At 34.7% G+C, this 22,120-nt stretch overlaps 1 protein-coding gene across 2 annotated transcripts; it reads left to right on the top strand.

Moving 5' to 3' along the window:
* The first annotated feature begins 10,251 nt into the window (after window positions 1-10,251).
* Window positions 10,252-15,333, top strand: LOC104241261 (UDP-glucuronic acid decarboxylase 6). Of its 2 annotated transcripts, none has more exons than XM_009796191.2 (13): window positions 10,252-10,413; window positions 10,859-10,974; window positions 11,704-11,790; window positions 11,965-12,052; window positions 12,298-12,389; window positions 12,849-12,913; window positions 12,990-13,078; window positions 13,507-13,584; window positions 13,668-13,761; window positions 13,910-13,976; window positions 14,071-14,134; window positions 14,373-14,413; window positions 14,889-15,333. In XM_009796191.2, the coding sequence occupies exons 2-13, from the start codon at window positions 10,885-10,887 to the stop codon at window positions 15,072-15,074; spliced, it is 1,041 nt and encodes a 346-aa protein (XP_009794493.1). In that variant the 5' UTR covers window positions 10,252-10,413; window positions 10,859-10,884; the 3' UTR covers window positions 15,075-15,333. The 2 variants fall into 2 exon arrangements, with proteins under 2 accessions (XP_009794493.1, XP_070018970.1); XM_070162869.1 differs by lacking the exon at window positions 10,252-10,413 and adding an exon at window positions 10,539-10,644.
* Window positions 15,334-22,120: the final 6,787 nt, after the last annotated feature.

Raw genomic sequence — 22,120 nt, 5'->3', positions numbered from 1 at the left:
ACCAAAATTCGCTCACAAATGACCCCTCAAATCCCTAATTAAAAGACTCCAATATCAAGCCCTAATTGCTTCAATATTTACCCACAAATTTCTATAAATTTCAAGCCTAATCAATGAAATAACACCATAGGGACGAGTTTTATGATCAAAAATCTTACCTCAATGAAGTTCCCTTGGATTCCCTCTTCAAAATCCCCCAAAAATCTCCAAAATCGATTTAATATGGTGAAGAAAGGCTGAAAATCGCGAAGGAGGGTTTATACACTTTCTGGCCCAGGCTTCTCGCACCTGCGGTACCGCATCTGCGGTCTACAGTTAAAATCCCATTTCCGCATTTGCGATAAAACACTTGCACATGCGCTATCGCAAGTGCGCTCGAATAGCCGCTTCTGTGGTTCCAGCTTCCCATGGCCAATTCCGTATCTGCGACCCTCTGGGCGCTTCTGCGAGCCCGCACTTGCGGTCCCCAAGCCGCATGTGCGGTTATGACAGACTTCAGCAGCTTTAGCTGCAAACTCTCCAACTCCAACTTTCCGTCAACCATCCGAAATCACCCCGAGACCCCGGGGACCTCAACCAAAAGCACAAACAAGTCATAGACCACTATCCACACTTATACCAATCTCCGAAACACCTAAAACAACATCGAATCAACCAAATGTCATTGGATTCAAGCCTAAGGTTCCAAAAACTTCTGAATTCCGCTTTTGATCAAAAAGTCTATCAAAACCTCGTCCGAATGACCTGAAATTTTGCACACACGTCACAAATGACACAACCTACTCCAATTTCTGGAATTCTATTTTGACCCCTATATTAAAATCTCACTTATCAACCGAAAACACCAAAATTCCAATTTCGCTAATTCAAGCCCAAATCTACTCCGGACCTCTAAAACACATTCCGATCACGCTCCTAAGTCCAAAATCATCTCTCGAAGCTATCCGAACCATCGAAATTCACATCCGAGCCCTTTTTCACATAACTCAACACCCGGTTGACTTTCCAACTTAAGCTTACTCAAAAGAGACTAAGTGTCTCAAACCTTACCAAAACCTCTCCGAACCCGAGCCAACCAACCCGATAACATCTAATACAGTAGAACAAGGCAATAAGAAGTAGAAATGGGGAAAATGGAGCGGTAACTCATGAAATGACCGGTTGGGTCGTTACATTGCGTAACAAGCTCAACGTTCTTTCAGACCCTGTATCGATTGAGGGGGGTGATAAGTATATTAATTTGTACCAATCTCTTGTAAGGATAGAATAGTCATTACATACCAATGTATAATCTATATATATCTCAGGTAAACTTGTATATGATCAAACGGGCCCTTAATATACTTTTTGGGTAGCGAATACAATTAATTTTATCCAACCGACTAATTTTACCCAATTATGGCGTTACGAGGATCATCAAATGACAACAAATCTTCTTCCTATTAGAGTGTCTCGCTTTAGATAAAACGTTAGATTGTTGTCTCCTCATATGATTTTGTATAATTATCACTTAATAATATAATTTTTAAGATAAAATTAGGTTCAAGGTGTTCTTTTATCGGAAACCTATTTTAGACCATGCCACTAGAAAATGAAACAAAATTTGGACGTGTTTTTCTATTTTGCAAAAACTGGAAAATTAAGCAACTTGTATTTAACAAATCTGGGAGGCTGGAAATTATACGATATTTATATGCCATGTGTATAGAGTGGTTGATCTGACCCATTAGCATCGGTGCCTTGTTTAGTAATTAGCCCCATATTCTAATGGAATCGATCTTAAACTAACCCTTCCTCGTCTAATTCCAGTATTTATTAATAAACTCATTTATCGTGGCCAATTTCATTAATCCAATGTTGTTAACTTGTTTGTGTATTATTATCTAACAAACATGTGTTTCTTATAGTCCTGTATTATTCAAAATTTATCGTGTTAGCTTTTCGTTTTTAATAATGATAGAAACAGTAATCGATGCTTTAAAGTAAATTAAAAACATTGACTTTTTCGCACCGAATTTTTAAAAATATATAATAAAAAGACTTAAACTATCAAAAATCTTGCAACCCACGCTTCTGATTATGAGCTGCCACTTTCAAGTTTCAACAATTTCTGCAATATTAGGAGTGTCAATTTATACCTAACACATATGGAAATCATAATAGTGGTGGAGTTGTTGAATTCATGTTAGTTCAGATTATGTTTTCTTGTAAATGTCATTTTTATATTGCATGAGCAATTAGGAAATTTTTAAGTAATATCAACTGCGGTAGAGGCTAATGGTTGACGTAATCCATTGCAATTTAATTAGAAGAAAATGACCATTCAAACATCTTTTCCGTGTAAAAATAAATTCATTCTTTTTCGTAAAAATAAAAAAGTAAAACTAAATTTGCAAAACACTAAAGTAAGTAGTTGTGAATTTCATTTTTTAGGCTGTGTTATGAACAGTAATCACAAATTAAGAATCTATTATAGCACGAGTCTATAGCTCGTGCATCAAGATCTTCACCAATAAAAGTTCAATCAGACCAATATTAAAGTCTCGATTTCTCACGCATATTATTATCCCAAAATAAGTGGTTTAATCTTGTTAAAATAATTGGCAGAATATACATAGATTACCGTTTATGTTAGCCTTCAGGAAATATTAGGCTATTTATGGTACCACTTGAAAACTATAAGGGGGATCAGAGGCGTCTTAATCTATATGGTGGCCTAAAGTCAAACTTTAACTGAATCGAAAGTTTAAGAAAAATGCGTGGAAGAACAAAAAAAAAAATCACGCAACTCAAATTATTCGGTAACCTTGTTATTTAGCAGAATAGATAGATGAGTACGAGAAGAGAAAAAAGAGAATTTGACTTTATAAAGAACAAGAATTGAATTAGCTGAAGATTGAAGGAAGAAAAAAATACTGCAATTTTTTTTTCTTTTTAGTCACTTGTCAGCTTGACTGCCTCCCAATTAAAACGTGAGAATCTAAAAAACATGTGATTTATATGAAGAAAAAGAACGAACTTGTCATGAAACAATAAAAGAACAAGAAGAGTATTGCAGAGAAAAGTAGGGAGAGAGAATTCTTATTTATTTGGAATGAATTACACTGGAATAGGAGCCCTCTATTTATAGGGAAAGAGTGACTTAGCCACCAAGTAAAACCCCTAAAACCTCGCTAAAATATATACATTCACCTTAAATAAAATTTTATTTATAACACTCCCCCTTAAATAACTATTCAACAGATAATGTGCCTCGTTAAAACCTTAACCAAAATAAAATGCAGTGGAAAAAAATTCTAATGAAGAAAAAAGAGTACACATATCTAACAATACGCCTTTTGGTTGTCTCGTTAAAAACCTTGCAATGAAAACCCAGTGGGACAAAACCTTGTGAGAGAAAAAGAGTACAACGCGTATTAACTCCCCCTGATGAGAGCATCAATTCACATCTTTGAGCCTTCGCATCCAATCTTGTGCACCATCTTCAAAAGATCGTTGGTAAAGATTTGATAAACAAATCAGTCATATCAACTTGTATGAATATGTTGCACCTTGAAATTATCATTCTTGATAGAAGTGTAATGTCTTCATGTAGTGTCGTGGAATGGCTTTTCACTATCTCCATAAAGGTATTCTCGCTATCATATTATCATGCTTATAGTTATAGCAAGATACATATGTGCACAAATTGCACTGAGGATGTGGTACTTTAAGATCAAGAATTGTATATGCTTCAAGCAATTTAAATCCTTCAGGGATTATCATATAAGTATAGTCATATGAGTCATTTAAATAGACTTTAGATGCATATCAAGTTTTCATGTCATGCCGACATATAAAATACATGAAAGTGATTGCGCATACCTATTGACTTTACACTTTCGAGTGTTTGAACTTTATGTCCAAAACTACATGTCTTTCATATGGAACCAAATTCTATTCGAATTTTATCTCTTTTATTTAGCCAATATTTTTATGTCCGTATTCGACAGACTTAAGATCCTAATTTATACTTAGCACTATATAGATGTCATCGACGAACATTTTATATCGGTTCCAACTTTTTTTTTTCATAAAGACATTACATAAAGATCTCTTCATTCATATTTTCAGGTACCTGAATCTCTCTTGAGATTTTATGAAGTTTTATGTCATGTGATTTTCTAGATCACTTGCCTCCTTTATTATGATCATTTGCTCATCTTCTTTATCAAGAGCTTATTTGAAACCGATCTGTCTATACGTTTTAAGCGTACCATAGACTTTGTCCTTCTAGGACTTAATATGAGCATTTGCAATGAGAATATAGTTACTTTCTATGGGTCAGCAAATGCATTTGGCATGCTTTGCAATATATTGCAAATGAATTATCCTTTTATGAACTTCAAGTTCATATTATTTTATTCGAGGATCTAGATGTACACATGATAATTCATTCCACGTAACTTTTTCTCAATTGTTTATCTTTTCTCCCCCCTCATGTTAGAAAAATAACTTGTTTCCTCAACTTTGAGAACCTATCTTTGTGCGTTATGGTGTTAATCAAAATATAATAATAATAATAATAATAATAATAATAATAATAATAATAATAATAATAATAATAATAATAATAATAATAATAATAATAATAATAATAATAATAATAATAATAATAATAATAATAATAATAATAATAATAATAATAATAATAACAAACCACTTGTGAGGGGAGAAAATAATATACTTTCGTATATTATGTATATCAAATATAACTTTGTTCTCATAAAAAGTAGTTTAGCTATTAAGTGGAGGCACTCAATAAACCATTTTGCTAATCCAGTTGTGATGTAAACCAACTTATCAAGATAAACTATCTTGAATAAAAAATCTGGAAATTATGCTGTAAATCAAATTATTGAGCAAGTTACCTCGCAAACACCAGGTTGCGGGTTAATAATAATCGCACATGTAACCATCTCATAGATGCATCTTCTGTGGTATACATGACAGATGAATGAGCCCATATTCACCTTTGATATTTCCGGTATTCATGGGATTCAATCCCAATTTTAATTAGTCTACTAATTAATGAGAACAAGCAACATAAGAGAATTCGTAAAGAACTTTCTAGTTCTTTAATATTTACCCATGTGAATTCTCTTTTATTTTTGCACATCATACTTAAATTAATATGGTTAAACTAATTATGCCAACTGGATAACTTGTCAATATTGATAAACTTTAGGTTTACACTATGACGTGTGCAATTATGAATAAACTCCAAGTTTATTATGATATGAGTTTTTATATCATAAACTTCTACTTTATTGTGGCATTCTTTTGTTTATGTAGTACAAATTGAAGATTAAAGCGGGTAGCTTTTCACATACGTATTACCATGCTACAAATTTTAGTAATACAAGATATTAAATATTTTTTTATTAATAGTCTCAATATAATCAACCGTTTTCGCGTATACTTTGGAAACTGAATAAGTTTCTTTGTGACTTACTAAAACACAATACCTTATTGGTAATCAATTGTGTTTCTCCAAAATAGTATAATTAGCTCTTGTAGAGTTCTCAATTATTTTCGTAGTTCCACATATTCATCAACATCCATATGGTGAATATCTCTTTTAAATAGAAAGTTATATCATTATAGTTATGGTCAAAATTATATGCAAGATTTGTTTCTTGCATTATCGTTGTCTTTTAATAATCAATGCCAAAATATTTTGGCGTACAATAAGTACCCGACCAATGACCATTTATATCATAATAATGACATTATTTTCTCATTTCCTCTCAAACCTCCTTCTAGAGGTGAGTGTGGTATATATCACTAGCACGCTCATATTCTTTCAAAAATGAATATGTATTCATCAATCACATGTCGTCACATCACATCATGAATAGACCATAATTATTTATATGTGCTTTACAAAATCTCATGTCAAATCGATGAGAAACATTACTTTCATAGAGTGAAGGATTATTTTGAGAATCCTTATTATTCTCATTACCACAATGATGACGATTATAATTTCATCTATTACCACGTCCACATCCATTGATACTTTCACGGTAATAATTTTGTTTTCTTTCAGACTTATTATATATTGCTACCACATTCTCTTAAGGGAATGAGAATGAAGCAAATTCAATGGGATTGGTTTTCAGTTCTTGTGCTCACGATCATACATGACTTTGATCATTGCAAGACATAGAAATTTTACCACTTTGGGTGGTTATAATTTCTTACAAACTCCATTAGAGTTATAATCAAAATTTATTGTCTTTGCTTATATTTAAAATCAAATTATAGAATTTCAAGAATTTAAAAGAGAAAAATAAAGTAAAATACTTACCTTAAATCTAGAATTTAATCATGAAGGAAGTTCATGGAATAACTGACAATTATTATGCTCAATCACAAAGCTTCTACTCAATTGGCTAGAGTCTCGTGCTGATAACATGTTATGAAACATTAAAAGAAGAAGAAGAGTATTGCAGAGAAAAGTAAGGAGAGAGAATTCTTATTGATTTGGGATGAATTACAATGGAATAAGACCCCTCTATTTATAGGGAAAGAGTGACTTAGCCACTAAGTAAAATCCCTAAAATCTCTCTAAAATATAGACATTAACCTTAAATAAAACTCTATTTATAACAGAACTAGAACAGTTTTAATTATAAGATATTTGTGACCTTATACTACATCTACTAATGATAAAGTTTTAGTTATACAAAATTTATTTTTTATATAGTAGTACTAATTTTAAGGCCTTAAATTATTGGGGGCCTTGACTTGCTTTAGGCTTGAGCCGGCACTGGGGATAAAAGCACTCGTTTTCAAACTTTGAGGACGAGACAACAACAATAACAATATCAACCCAGTAAAATCTCACAAGTGGGGTCTGTAAAGGGTATTGTGTATGCAGATTTTACCCCTACTCCGTAGAGAGATTGTTTTCGAAAGACCCTCGGCTCAAGAAGATGAAAAGAGACACTATATTAGTACCATCAACAGAAAACCAAGAAATAATGACAGCATCATAAGAAACAGAAAATAGATGAAAAGCAATAGCAATAACCACTAAATAAGGCCCGGCACAATGAAAAATGGGAGAATAATGTGAACACAACATTAACCACTAGCAGTCGAAGACAAAACCCTATCAACTGGCCTCATATCGGTACGAAGTAGAGAAATGCTCAATTACCTTCTAACATACAACCCTAATGCTCGACCTTTATACCATACACCTTCTTATCAAGTGTCATGTCTTCAAAAATCTGAAGCCACGCCATGTCATGCCTGATCTGCACCCCTCCCCAATACTTCTTAGGCCGCCTTCTACTTCTTCTTGTACCCATCAAAACCAATCGCTCACACCTCCTTACCGGGGTATCTGAGCTTCTCCTCCGTACGTGCTCGAACCATATGATCGTTGCCTCCCGCATCTTGTCATCCATAGGAGCCACGCCCACCTTCTCCCGAATATTTTTATTATAATCTTATCCATCCTACTATGCCTGCACATCCACCTCAACATGCTCATTTATGCTATTTTCATCTTCTGAATATGTGAGTTTTTAACTGGCCAATCTTCAGCCCCATACAACATGGTCGGTCTAACCACCGCTCTGTAAAACTTACTTTTGAATATCGGTGGCACTTTGAAGATGAGAATTGAGATAAATTTCCAAGGAATAATAATAACGGAGAAACAAGATTTTAAAACTGTTTATAGGTAAAACTACTATTCTATATCATAGGTTCAAAAGAAGATTTTAGCGACTAATTCAAAATAGTACCAAATTAATTAGGATCTGTTATAAATAGAATTTTATTTATTGTGAATGTCCATATTTAGAGAGATTCTAGGATTTATTACTTGGCGGCTAAGTCACCATCTCCTATAAATAAAAGGTTCTATTCCATTGTAAATCATCTCAAAGCAATAAGAATTCTCTATCTCTACTTTTCTCTGCAATACTCTTCTTCTTCTTTTATTGTTTCATAACACGTTATCAACACGAGACTCTAACCAATTGAGTAGACGCTAACCAACTTAAATCCATACAGGATTTAAGTTGCTTGAAGCATCTGCAATTCTTGATCTTGAGGTATCACTTCCTCAGTGCAATTTGTGCACAAATGTATCTTGCTATAACTATAAGCATGATAATATGATAGCAAGAGTTTTCACCTCTATGTGAAGATATTGAACTAACGATTCCAACAAGATCATATGAAGACAATACATCTATTAGGGATGATGATTTCAAAGTGAAACAAATTCGTTCAAGTTAATATGGTTGATTTGTTTATCAAATCTCTACCAAAGATCTTTTGAAGATGGTGCACAAGATTAGAATGCAAATGCTTAAAGATGTGAATTGATGCTCTTATCAGGGGGAGTTAATGCGCGCTGCACTCTTTTTCTCTTACAAGGTTTTGTCCCACTGGGTTTTCCTTGCAAGGTTTTTAATGAGGCAACCAAAAGGCGTATTATTAAATATGTGTACTCTTTTTCCTTCTCTAGAATTTTTTTCCCACTGGGTTTTATTTTAGTCAAGATTTTAACAAGGCACATTATCTGTTGAATAGACATTCAAGGAGGAGTGTTATAAATAGAATTTTATTTATGGTGAATGTCCATATTTAGAGAGATTCTAGGGTTTATTACTTGGTGGCTAAGTCACCATCTCCCTATAAATAAAGGATTCTATTCCATTATAAATCATCTCAAAGTAATAAAAATTCTCTCTCTACTTTTCTCTGCAATACTCTTCTTCTTTTATTGTTTCATAATAGGATCATAAAAATCTTGGACGTAGAATCAAATTAAATTAAGTAAAACCAAGTTTAGAAAACCATGAAAGGAAAAAGTGTAGAGAATCAAATCCAGATCCTAATTTAGGTAAAACTTTAAATTAAGATAATACTTTTAATTTGGACAATACTCTGAATTATGACAGGATTAATTCCTAATTTTACTAAAGATTTATCTTTGTGGCTCAGCTGTAAAGGGTCAAAGATTTTTTTTGACTTTTTACAAACTTGTTTTTAGTTTTATGACCCTATCTCTTTTTATACACGCGAGAGATTTATTTTTACACGTAAGAAATTTAAAAAGTTATTTTTTTAATTTTATAATTGTAAAGGTACACGATGCCCCATTTCTTCGCTGTAACACTGATTCTACGAATATCAACTTTATAAGGCAGTGTTTGGCCATAGATTCCCAAATTTATTTTGAAAATTTTGATTTGGGTGAAGTTTGGTTTTAAGATGAAAATGTGTTTGGACATCAGTTTTCAAAACATATTTCCCAAATTTATTTTGGAAAAATATGAAACATGACTTTATATCCACAAGTTCTAAAAACTATCACAAATACCCAACGATACCATTATCAATAACATTCATTATATTATCGTAAACCATAGTCCTGAACATAAATAAATTTGGTACAAAATTATCATTTTTATAATGAACTACATGATACACTATCAGATGAACGAGAAGATAAAACAATATTGTTACAAAATAATAAATGGTGGGCTCTTTTATAAAATACAAAGGTTTGAGGCAATTTTTAAAAAATATAATAGTGATATTTTGGCCCAAAATCAGAGCTGGTTTTGGGATTTGAGATTTTACTAAAATATAGGGAAAATCTATAATCAAACATGTGTTTGCCAAATAAAACTCAAATTTATTTTGACAAAATCTATAACCAAACGGTCCTAAGATAACGGTTAAGAATGACTTAATGATGTGATAAAATTAGAATTCTTTTAAGAGCATATCACACGAATTTTCCAATCCCTAATTCCAATATCCCTACTTTTTTATTTGAAAATGGAGTTTACACAAATAACAAAAAATATGACAATTACTTGAATAAAATCTAAGTCAAGATATTTCAGTTTTTATGCAAAGATATTCCAGTTCAATATTTATCTTTTTCACCCCATTACCACACCCAAAAAAAAGGAAGAAAAAGAAAAGAAAAGAAATTTTACATGCAAAAACCCAGCTAAAAATCAAGCTCACGTGTCCAAGTCACCCTCGAACTTTTCGAAGTCAATAATAACAAATTAAAATAAGACAAAACCCATGCACGGTTCTCCAGTGTTCTTATTTCGAATATTCTTTTTCCAGTCTTTTCCTTTACTCGGAAAACTTAAATACAAGAAAGGAAAAAAGAAGAAGATAAAATCATATTTTTAAATTATCTTCCAGTATTATCGGAATCCAGATTCTCCATTAATTGTTTAATTCTTGGAGATTAGCAATACCCTTGATTTTTTAACCGAGGCAGTAACTATAAGTGAATATATTTTTTACTTTTTTTTGACTTTGGTGAAGATCTGAAGTTCTGAACTGACCAGTCAAGAAGTAAATAAATATTCTAAGGTTGGTGCACTGAACTGTACTATGATTCTCTTATCTACCCTTCTGTCATCTTTACGTTTCGTCAATTATAAGCAATCTGACTTAAGGTTCTTTTTCAATAACTATTGTTTTTTTGTGTTTATGTGTGTCTGTGTATATATATAGCATCACTTTGCATGCTAGTGGCACAGAACCCGCAGAGCAAATTAAAAAAATTGGGTTTATTCAAAGACTTTGATCAAAAGAGTTAAGGTATGTAATATTAAAGATTGATGAATTGGCATATAACATGATTTTCTTGTGTTGAAGTTTGTGTCTTTTTGCTTTTCTTGTTGTTGGGATTTTGATGTTATGTTAATTGATATAGGAGTTTTTGATATGTTGTAGATCTAATGGTAGTACTCTGTGATTGGATTTGTGCATCTTGGTGATGTTTATATAGTAATTAATCAGTTTATGATTGCAGGAGTACTCGGTGGAGAGATCTGAGAAATGGCAAAGAATTCTGCAAATGGAGATCACCAAACAACAACAAAGCCTCCTCCAACTCCATCTCCGTTGCGCTTCTCAAAGTTCTTTCAAGTAAGTTGTTAGAGAGGCGAATCCAGAATTTAAACTTGATGAGTTCAACCTCTTAAGTTTTCGCCGTTGAATCCATTGCGCTTATGTGTGTATATATATGTCTCTGTGTGTGTGTGTTTCGTGTTGAAAAATACTCACTTCAGTTGAATCCAATGAACCAAGCTCCATCAGGCTCTGAATATTACTATGGTTGTTTCGTTAATTCCTTTGATTGTTCTCTTTGTCATAGGTTTGACTACAAGTTTGTTCTACTAATTATTTTGATATGGGTGGTATGTACCGTATGTCTCGCTCATCAATTCAGGCTAGCCTCACCAATCAAACCACTATTTTGGTCTCAAAAACATGTGTTGATAAAATTTGATTAGACATTAGTTATGAATCATTAAAGCGATGAGGTGATTTGCTATTCTCTTATTGTGAAAACAAAAGATTATGTGTACCTGACATAGAGATAGGAAATTGACATTTGCTTCTGTATTTGGCAACTCTTTAGGGGTTAAAAATTGTTCATTTGGCCTAATTACAATGCCATCAACAAGTTGAAACTCAGAGAGATAGTGATTACATATGATAATCAATGTGCTTTACCGGCGTCACAAATTTATGTAGAATTCTCATCATCCACACACTGACCTTCTAAGATAAAACCATATATACTAGGTCTACCTATTTCTGTTTTCTAACCTTCATACGGTATTTACTAATATGTTGTATCCCCGGTGGCAGCCTAACATGAGAATTTTGGTTACTGGAGGAGCTGGATTTATTGGTTCCCATCTAGTTGACAAATTGATGGAGAATGAGAAGAATGAGGTAAATTCTTCTGTTAATCGGCTTCTTCTCGTGTTTTCCAATGTTTCCGGTACTGCATCACAAACATTAGGCTCTCATTCTCTAATGTGGAAAGATAAAACCAGCTAATAGTATGATGGCCCTTCTGTGTCTTTCTTATTATACAGTGAAATTTTTTTGCTTATGGTTGCGCAGGTTATTGTTGTCGACAACTTTTTCACTGGTTCAAAGGATAATCTTAAAAGATGGATTGGTCATCCCAGATTCGAGCTTAAACGCCATGGTATAACTCTCATCTTTTCTTCATTCATATATTAGTTAACCAATATCTGAACCACTTACTGAATTCAGCAAGCTGGAACATTCTTATCTTTATTTTAAAGTAATTTAATCGTTTAATGATATTGAAGACTACCAAGTTCTGTTATGAAACTGATCAGTAGATTGTATTTGGGGATTCTTTATGTAAAAGTATTTTAACTGTAGTTTCAGAGGCATAACTGTTTTATTCCTTTTTATCATTTGTAGATGTGACAGAGCCTTTGTTAGTTGAGGTTGATCAGATTTATCATCTTGCATGCCCGGCTTCTCCAATATTCTACAAGTACAATCCTGTTAAGGTATGTCTGATTTGTAATTTAAACATGCCAACTTCAACTAACATGCATCGTCTTATTCTCTTCTTGCTCATACTGACATTTCATGAGCAGAATAGCTTTAATTTTTTATCATCTTCTTCTTTTCTTGCTCATACTGACAGATTCCATAAGCAGAATGGCTTTAATTTTTTATCCTCTTCTTCTTGTCAACTCCTCTTAGCGAGCAGTAAATCGTGATTTTCTGTTGTCATCCCAGAAAAGAAGAAAATGGAACATTAACTTGTCAACATTGCAACTCTTCTTTTTTCTATCTAACATCACTCAGTAAGCCTCTCGGCTTTGGGTAGTATAAAATCTGATGGCATGCAATATCTGGTTATCCTTAGCAATAATCTTTTACTTCCATAGGAAAGGATAGAGATTTAGCGAAGTAGAAAAATTTGTTTATGATGCATTTTTCTTATTTTCTTTTGCTGGCAGACAATAAAGACTAATGTCATTGGCACGCTAAATATGTTGGGCTTAGCAAAGCGTGTCGGAGCAAGGTTTGAAGATTGAAAATGCTTCTTGACCTCATTTTTTTGGCGTTCACTTCAACTCATTTTTTGTAATTTTATGTAGGATTCTGCTAACGTCAACCTCAGAGGTTTATGGTGACCCTCTTGTGCATCCTCAGACTGAGGAATATTGGGGTAATGTTAACCCAATTGGTACGTCCTCTCACTTCTTGGATTTCATGACAAGCCTATGAACTCCAACATTTTTTGAACTAATAAACACAAACACCACATTATATATATACTATATGCATACATATATAGGTATATCGTTTTGGGCGTGTTACTCCTGCTTTTGCATCTGCACCTACTCAGAGGACAATACGGAATTGCATGTGGTGACATTTGGAGATTCAACTAAAAGTTTCACTATCTGTTCTCTTTTAACCTACTTGGTTCACTCAACTTTGATCACTAGAAATTCTTTTACAGAAGTATTTAAGTGATTAGTGACATACTAAAAGGAGGAAATGAATTAGAAACTAGAAATCCAAACAACAATTTTGGTCTAATGAGTTAGTCAGTTTAATATTTGAGCATCTCGTGGAGCATGTGTGTAACAATATCACTTTTGTTGTTAGGGGTTCGGAGCTGTTATGATGAGGGGAAGCGTGTGGCAGAGACATTGATGTTTGACTACCACCGACAACATGGGATTGGTAATCTATTGTTCCTTTGACATTGTTCAGGTTGTCCACAATATAACTTTCCCTGATCCATTGATATTGACGTATTGGGACAGAAATTCGGATTGCTAGAATATTCAATACATATGGACCTCGGATGAATATCGATGATGGGCGTGTTGTCAGCAACTTTATAGCTCAAGCACTTCGGTAAGTTCTTTCTCTGAAGTGCTGTCACTGCTAAAAATATACAAATATAGCTATCTTCCTGCTTGTATCAATTAATACCCCACCTAAATATACCAACCCTTTTAACTTACGGCTGGAAATGTTATTTCTAATTTGCTCCATTTTTTAGTGATGAACCATTAACAGTTCAAGCTCCTGGGACACAGACTCGCAGTTTCTGTTATGTTTCTGATATGGTATGGCAATGAAATACTATTGTAATCATTCTTGGTTTATAATTTCGCTCCATAATGTTATCTTCTCCCTCTCCAACCCGTTGAAACATTGAAGGTTAATGGGCTTATTCGGCTAATGGAAGGGGAAAACACAGGGCCAATCAACATTGGAAATCCAGGTGATTGACTGATTTATCTTTTAAAGGTGGTATTCTTCTTTTGTGAGTACGGCACACACGCGCCAGATCCTAATGAGATGCAATAGTCTGATAATTTTGTAGTTTGCACAAATCAATGGTCCGAATCAATTGGTGCACATCTGCCACATCATTGAAGAAACTTTCGATATCATTATCAAGCTAAATTAATGTTTAAAATATCATGTTGGTCGAACTTACTTATAATCTTGCTGTACAGGTGAATTTACCATGATTGAGCTTGCAGAACTAGTGAAGGAGGTAATCACATATTCTCATGAAGCTTTTCCTTGTTTCTTATATTTCATTTGTACATTAAGTAGCTATATTGTTCTCTTGTCTCTTTGATAACCTTAAGACTAAGGTCTAGATCGCATAAGTCGCATAATTTTATTTAGTACTCTTCCCATGTAGTATAGAGGAGCAAAACAACGAGTTGAGAAACATGAAGTAACCATCTGATATGTAAGAAGGGGATCATATATGTGTGTAAATTCTTGCTTTATAACTGAATTAAGGTAGAACCTAAGTTCAAGCTAGTCAGGAGAACTATAATTTTAATATTTCGAGTAAAGCATACCCTTTTTGTTGCATCTCTACAAGATGGTAAATGTGTGTCAACGCCATGGATTAGCTGAAAACCAGAATTTGAAAATTAAAAGCTTGAACATCGCGTGGCTTTTGTTTCTGCTGCTAAGAATAGCGACATGAAAGTTGTTATACATTTGGTTTGCAGCTTATCAATCCGAAAGTGGAGATCAAATCGGTGGAAAATACACCAGATGATCCAAGACAAAGGAAACCAGATATCACAAAAGCAAAAGAATTGTTAGGATGGGAACCAAAAGTCAAGTTGCGCGATGGCCTTCCACTAATGGAAGAAGATTTCAGACTCAGGCTTGGGGTCTCTAAGAAGATATAAAGAGAGTTGCAGATTATTTTGGCATTCATGTCATTGAACCAATAATATTTGATATTGTTTTTTGTTGTCTATCCATGAGGACAATCTCCCTTATTTTCTTTGAATGTTTTTACTCATGGTATATAGAGTTTTCTACTTCATGTTTTGTTTTTGGATGAAGATTTGGGAAGTCAAGTGTGCTTCATTTACTGTTTTCATAAACATATGGCGATTTCCCATGTGATTTATTAAGAAATTCTAATGACACGAGTTGGTTTAATTTTTTGTTGCTATTTGGTGGTATACTTTTTTCAGAAAATGTCCAAAAATATCTCTAAACTATGGTATATAGCTCACTGTCCTCCATTAGTAAACTGGGCCAAAAATATCCTCCTGTTAGCACAATGGGCCACTAATGTCCTTCAACCTAACAACCCTCCACACAAGCCATTTTAATGTGGAGGCCATGGCAGCCACATAAGCGGGCAGCCTTCTAAATCAGCTCTCAAACCCATTTCCAAACAAAGATCTGGCCGTAAACCCACATCCAAACCCAATTTCTTCCTAGACCCAATTTCCCTTCAAAATTTCTGCTCCAATTCCCTTCATAACAATGAGGTCCTTCCTTCTGTTATTATTCCTGATTTCCACTTATGTGAACATTAGTGTAGTGCTCGATCCGTGTCCATCTATTGATTTTGCACATGAAGAATTTTTCTTGATTATACAATTGTACACTCATCTAAGCAGAATTTTGGCTTCTGCACACGTACACACAACATAAAAATGCTCCCTTTTTTATGTGTCTCATGCTGCAACCCTACTCTTGGAGCTGCCAATATAACGTGATCAACAAATTATGAATCTTATGACATCGCATTAAGAAAATACAGAAGTACGCTTGAATCAATTTCAGTCTTCTATTTTTTCAATTGTACATTTTTCAACTAGCTTTAATATATGGATGACTTACTCATTCACTGTAACTAAGTATTGTTGCTGAAGTTGGAGCAGAAATTTTGAAGAGAAATTGAGCCTAGGACGAAATTGGGTCTTTGTTATGAAATGGGGTTTGGATGTGGGGTTACGGCCAGATCTTTGTTTGGAAATGGGTTTCGGAGCGGGTTTAGAAGGCTGCCCGCTTATGTGGTTGTCATGCCACAACTACGTGGATGCTATGTAGGATTAAAATGGCTTGTGTGGAGGGCTGTTAGGTTGAAAGACATTAGTGGCACATTATGCTAACGGAGAGGATATTTTTGGCCCACTTTACTAACGGAGGATAAAAGTGAGCTATATACCATAGTTTAAGGATATTTTTGGACTTTATACTTTTTTTGTTTGCTTTTTTTGGTCAATATCATACACTTTAAGGCTCGTCCCATAGTTTATGTGCTCTCGAAATTCATTGACTAGTCCTTGACTACTCTTCAAAAGTCACCCTTGTGATAAAAATCCAAAATTAGAACAGTGCAACTAAGAATAGAAGACCTAATATCATCAATTTTGCACTAAGAATGCTATGAAATGAGTTTTGTTGGAATCATTCATCTGTAAGAAAATTGCATTCTTTCTATAAGAAGCTATGGAAATTGTATTCTTTCTATAAGAAAAAAGTTTGGTGCACAAAGCATTCTGCATTCATGCAGGGTCCGGGAAGGACCGTATTTTTAGGTGTGTGATATAGACAACATATCCTAATACAAGTATTAGTGGCTATTTCCACACGGCTCGAACTTGTGACTTATAGAAAAAAAATTAAACTTAAACGTTTCTTTACTCATTTACTTATCAAGGGCTCCAAATGACATTTTCGTTCCAATATGATATATATTTTCTTATAATTTCTGGATTGTTAGGGTACTCTGGTTGATTCGTATTAAAGTTGTTAATATGGGCTTGGCCATTAGGGCGGTCCAACCCAGGTCGTGATTTAATAGGGTTGAGTTAAGATTTTTAGAGCCCATTTAAAAAATAAGACTTTTAAATCTCACCCAAGTAAGCCTGTGGCCCATAAGGCTTGTTTGAGCTGGGCTGGGGCGGCCCATGGGCTCAATAAACGTATTTAATTAAAAATATAGGGTACTAAAAATAACAAGAAGAGCAATCCAAAGTAAAAATTGGTAATATTTTTTATGTGAATTTAAATATTTTTACTCTTAAAATTTTAGTTATTTCGTAATTAACTAATTAGCACTGCATATAATTATAGATTTAAATCAAAATGGAGATGTTATGACATCTTTGTTTCACAAAAGGATTCAAATGTGCTTAATGAACATGATTTGTTGGTGTTGGATATACCATGAGCACATGAATGTATTTCTAAGTAGTTTGTTTTGAGTATTGGCTTTTAATGAATGGATATTGTCCTCATTTTTTGTGTTTTATAGTAATCTATTGTAGCAATGTAAAACTTATTAAATTTTTCAGAAGCTTTATATCTAACAATATATATATATATGGGCCAACAATTTTAAGGCCCATCGAAACAGTGGGCTGGCCTAGTTCAGAGTTCAGCCCCCTCAAAATGTCAAGGCCCATGTGGGCTAGACTATGCTGTGTCGGGCCAGTCTGTATTGACTGTTCTAATTCATAATGTGGTATTTTTATAAGCGTTTATATATTCATAGGCCATAACCATGTTCAAATATTTTAGAAATAATGTTAGAACTTTTAACTTGTCTAACTTAAGTCAGGCAGCATAAATAATTCTATATAGTTATTTATGTAACACATACAAGTCCAGATTAAAAGATAAGAAGGGAAAGTCAAAGCAAAAAAAAATTCTTAGTCGGACTAGTCTGCAAAAATATAATACCTTTCACCCTAATCCCACCTTCTAGATAAAGTAGCTCCCTTGATCATATGAAGAGTTTTTTATTTTAACCTAATCCATACTTGGTAGGATGAATGCACACGTGTGAAAGATATGAAATCTTTAAGCAAACTAAACTCTCATACTTAACATGATTTGGATGGACTTACATGGACCATCTTGCATGGACCTTTCTTCTTCTCTTTACTAGGATGGTCTAACCAAATAAATAAAGATTTGTATGGAATGTCCTACTCCTGCCTGAGCTTTCCGATCAACCAATCCCCTATTTCAGGGACATCTGTGTTAGGTAGGCCCAGGGATCACTGATTAGTCGAATGAGCCCATCTCTCTGGCCTATCATTTGTTGGTCGATCGGCTGGCGGCTCCTGCATCTCCTGCCTCTCTATGGGGGTGCCACGAGGCACGACCATGGAAGTAATGAAAAAGAAAAAGTTATGTAGTTGGACCATCTGTTCTATCCGTTCGAGTTTTGCTTCTCTAGAGAATTGCCCATTCAATAAAGCTTAGCTATGAATAAGCCGAATTGGTCTCATAAAGTCGATCCTGAGGGTAAGCTTTCAAGCTGCATCCCTTTAAAGTAGACGAGGCACTGGCCTATTATTGTAAAAAATAAAAAAATTGAAGATCTAGCTCTATCCTGCGAACTTCTCTTTTCTAGTTGTCATGACCCAAAATCCATTAAAAGTTGTGCTGACGCCGGACACCACTGTCAGGCAAGCCAACACTAAATAATTAATTTAGTTCCTATTTTAATATTTTTGAAATTATAATTTCCTTCAATTAAATAGTAGAAGACGAAAATTTCAGAGTAATAACAATGTTCTTAACAATCACATTACTGAATAACCCATAATCACCCCAGAACCCGGTGTCACAGGTGCATGAGCATTTACTAGGGAATAAAATGAAATACAACATCTGTCCGAAATACAAATTGGACGGGAAAGAAAAATGTAAATACTCTGAAGAAGACTCTGCTGGTTGCGGGTCGTAATATAGAATGCAACTTATCTAAGTCCCCACATTAACCACGATGTTATGCCCACAAGGCCGCTAAATATATATGTTCCTACACAACAAAATGTGCAGCAAGTGTAGTATGAGTACGTAAACAACGCGTACCCAGTAAGTATCCAGTCTATCCCCGAATAAGTAGTGACGAGGGGTCGACTCCGACACTTACTATGGGCTATAATTAAGATGCCAATGATATAATGTAAACATGGGTTATATAGAATGACTGTAAGCTCAATATTATGAAGTAAATAAGCAATTCTTTTACAATTAAGAAATCTCCAAATTTATTTCTTATCATTTAGTAATTTATCTCAGGCCAATGAGGCGATATCATTAATTATAAATTTCAAGGCAATCAATTTAATCATGCGCAAATCATATTGAGGTCGTACGGCCCGATCCAAAATATAAATATAAAATGTGCACTGCCGAGGGTCGAACTGTGCGAACCATAGATGTATCTATTTAATATGCCGAGGCGTTGGCCAGTTTCACGGAAGAAAAACATAATTAAATAGTCAATCAAGAATTCATTAAGGAGCAATTATCCAAGGAAATGTCAATTCTCATTTAACGGTCAAGAAAACAAAGTTTAACCTTTTAAAAATTTATTTACCAAATTCAATATGATTTTAGCAATTTAAGTTAATGATAAGGTTGCAAATATCACAAGTATAGCATGATTTGGGTCCTAGACTACCCGGACTTAAGCATAATAATACCTACGGTCGGACTCTCGTCACCTCGTGCGTACGCAACCCCCACAAATAGAAGCACATATTGAATTATTTCACCTATGGGGTTAATTCCCTCTTACAATGTTAGAAAGGAGACTTGCCTCGCTCTAAAATTCCATAACCGGTTCCCAAGCCCTTCCAACAACTCAAACGGATGCCCAACGTTCCAAAACTAGTCAATAATTGAAAAATTCCATAAATATACATTCAAATACTCATTATAACCCTATTTACAATAATTTCCAACTCCGTTCAAAAAGTCGATAAAAGTCACCTTCAGGCCCATGTGCCCAATTTTCGAAAATTTTGGAAGATAAACTTTACCCATAACCCACGAACTCAACTATATAATTAATTTCCAATTCCAAACCCAAATTCGTGGTCAAAATCCAAAAATATCAATTTCTAGGTTTTTCTTCCAAATCCCAAATTTTCTATAATTTTTCGTGTCTAAATCCATATATAAACCTTGTATTTAACTTAAAACTAGTAGAAATCACTTACCTCTTAATGATGATGGAACCTCTCTCAAAATGCTCTCAAAAATCGCCAAAGTCCAAGTGGGAAATGAGGGAAATAAGCTAAGTCTCAGAATAAAAAGCTCTTGGCTCTCGTCGCAGATGTCACATTTGCGACATCCGGCTTGCAAATGCGATGGGCATTTGCGACAAATGCACCGCAAATGCGAAGCCAAGTCATCTCTGCCCAGGTCGCCTTTTCGACCAGGTTCTTCGCAAATGCGAAGGGGACAACAATGCAAAAGCGAACTTTTCCCTCATCAGCCCAGATTTGCAAATGCGAACACTATCTCGCAAATGCAATGGTCGCATTTGCGACCAGTACATCGCAAATGCGATCACACCAGAACTATCAATCCAACTTCTTAACAAATCACTCCGAAGCTACTCCGAAACTCACCCTAGCCCCTAGGCTCCAAACCAAACACCCACGCATGTCTAAAAAAATAACACGAATTTGCCTGAGGCCTCACATCACGCCAAACAACTCTAAAACCATGAATCACACTCCAATTCAAGCTTAATGAACTTTAGAACTTCAAACTTTTACATTTGATGCCGAAACCTATCAAATCACGTCCAATTGACCTCAAATTTTGCATACAAGTCGCATGCGACATTACGGACCTACTCCAACTTCCGAAATCGAAATTTGACCCTGATATCAAAAGTCCACTTCCGGTCAAACTTCTCAAGAACCTTCAAATTTCTAATTTTCGCCAAATGACCCCAAAATGACCTACGGAACTCTGAATCCACTTTTGAACGCGCTCCCAATTCCAAACTCACCATACGAAGATATTCCCAGACTCGAAATCCCAAACGGACAACGATAATATTGAAATGCACTTCAACCCAAATTTATGAAATTCTTTCAAAATGTCAACCTTCCACAATAGGCGTCAAAACGCTCTCGGGCCATCTAAAACCCTATCCCGACATACGCTCAAGTCCAAAATCATCATACAAACCTGTTGGAACCAATCCTGATTCCGAGGTCGTTTACTCAAAAATCAACTTAGTCAATTCTTTCAGCTTAAAGCTTTCGAAATGAGAATTTTCTTTCCAAGTCAACTCCGAACTTCCCGAAATTTAATTCCGACCACACGTACAAGTCATGATACCTGAAATGAAGCTGCTCATGGCCTCAAACCGTCGAACGACGCGCTAGATCTCAAAACGATCGGTCAGGTCGGTACACTCTCTCCCACTTAAACATACGTTCGTCCTCGAACGTGCTAAGAACTGCTCTGGAGTTGTCTGAAATCACTACTTAACACCTTGTGCACCTAACCGTGCTACCATAACCTATTTGAGCACATTAGTCGAGCAAATCTGAAGATTCTCCCTTTTATTTAGTCAACTTAGCCTTTGAGCCAAATTCCAACATCTGAAATTCTCTACCAGGTTTGTTCCCAACATACGAACACTGTATCAATCATTATGCAAGGTACCAATACATGATTGTATACTCTTACCAAATTCACACCATGCACTGCATTATACACATGACCATAATAACATCATCTGACAACAATAGTCGAAATCCCATGAATCTGATGCCCACAACACACCTCATGAAGCATATGAGTCTCGTTTCAACTCCCGCAATACAACCACGACAGAAGAGATGTGTAGAAACTCATAACCACCTGCCAAATCACAATTTATGGAGTCTCTCCTCTGGAGGAGGACCATTACCTAATTCTGGACTATATCAATATTTACTCTTTAATGTGCCTCATAAATCTGATCGCACTGATCCCTGGTCCAATAATCTTGTCTCACCCAGTACAAGCTGCTCAGGCACTAAGCCACCTCAAACACTGCCAAAAGTCTCATATGATGCCATAATGTGCCAACCAGCTACAAACTCGAATGTGATACATAAGGAAACAAACTATGGAAAGAATTGCTCAACCCACGCAACTAATTTAAACAACCGAGAAGATG

The sequence above is a fragment of the Nicotiana sylvestris genome, chromosome 11 (genome assembly GCF_000393655.2).
Source record: "Nicotiana sylvestris chromosome 11, ASM39365v2, whole genome shotgun sequence".
Lineage (NCBI taxonomy): Eukaryota > Viridiplantae > Streptophyta > Magnoliopsida > Solanales > Solanaceae > Nicotiana > Nicotiana sylvestris.
The sequence above is the reverse complement of the archived record's forward strand: the minus strand, read 5'-3'. Positions and strand labels throughout refer to the sequence as shown.

Bases quoted from the DNA above. Each gene is read 5' to 3' on its own strand.
- LOC104241261 (XM_009796191.2), top strand. From the start codon at position 10,885: ATGGCAAAGAATTCTGCAAATGGAGATCACCAAACAACAACAAAGCCT. The intron at 13,585-13,667 runs GTAATCTATTGT...GTATTGGGACAG, and splicing joins CCACCGACAACATGGGATTG to AAATTCGGATTGCTAGAATA. The intron at 14,135-14,372 runs GTGATTGACTGA...CTTGCTGTACAG, and splicing joins AATCAACATTGGAAATCCAG to GTGAATTTACCATGATTGAG.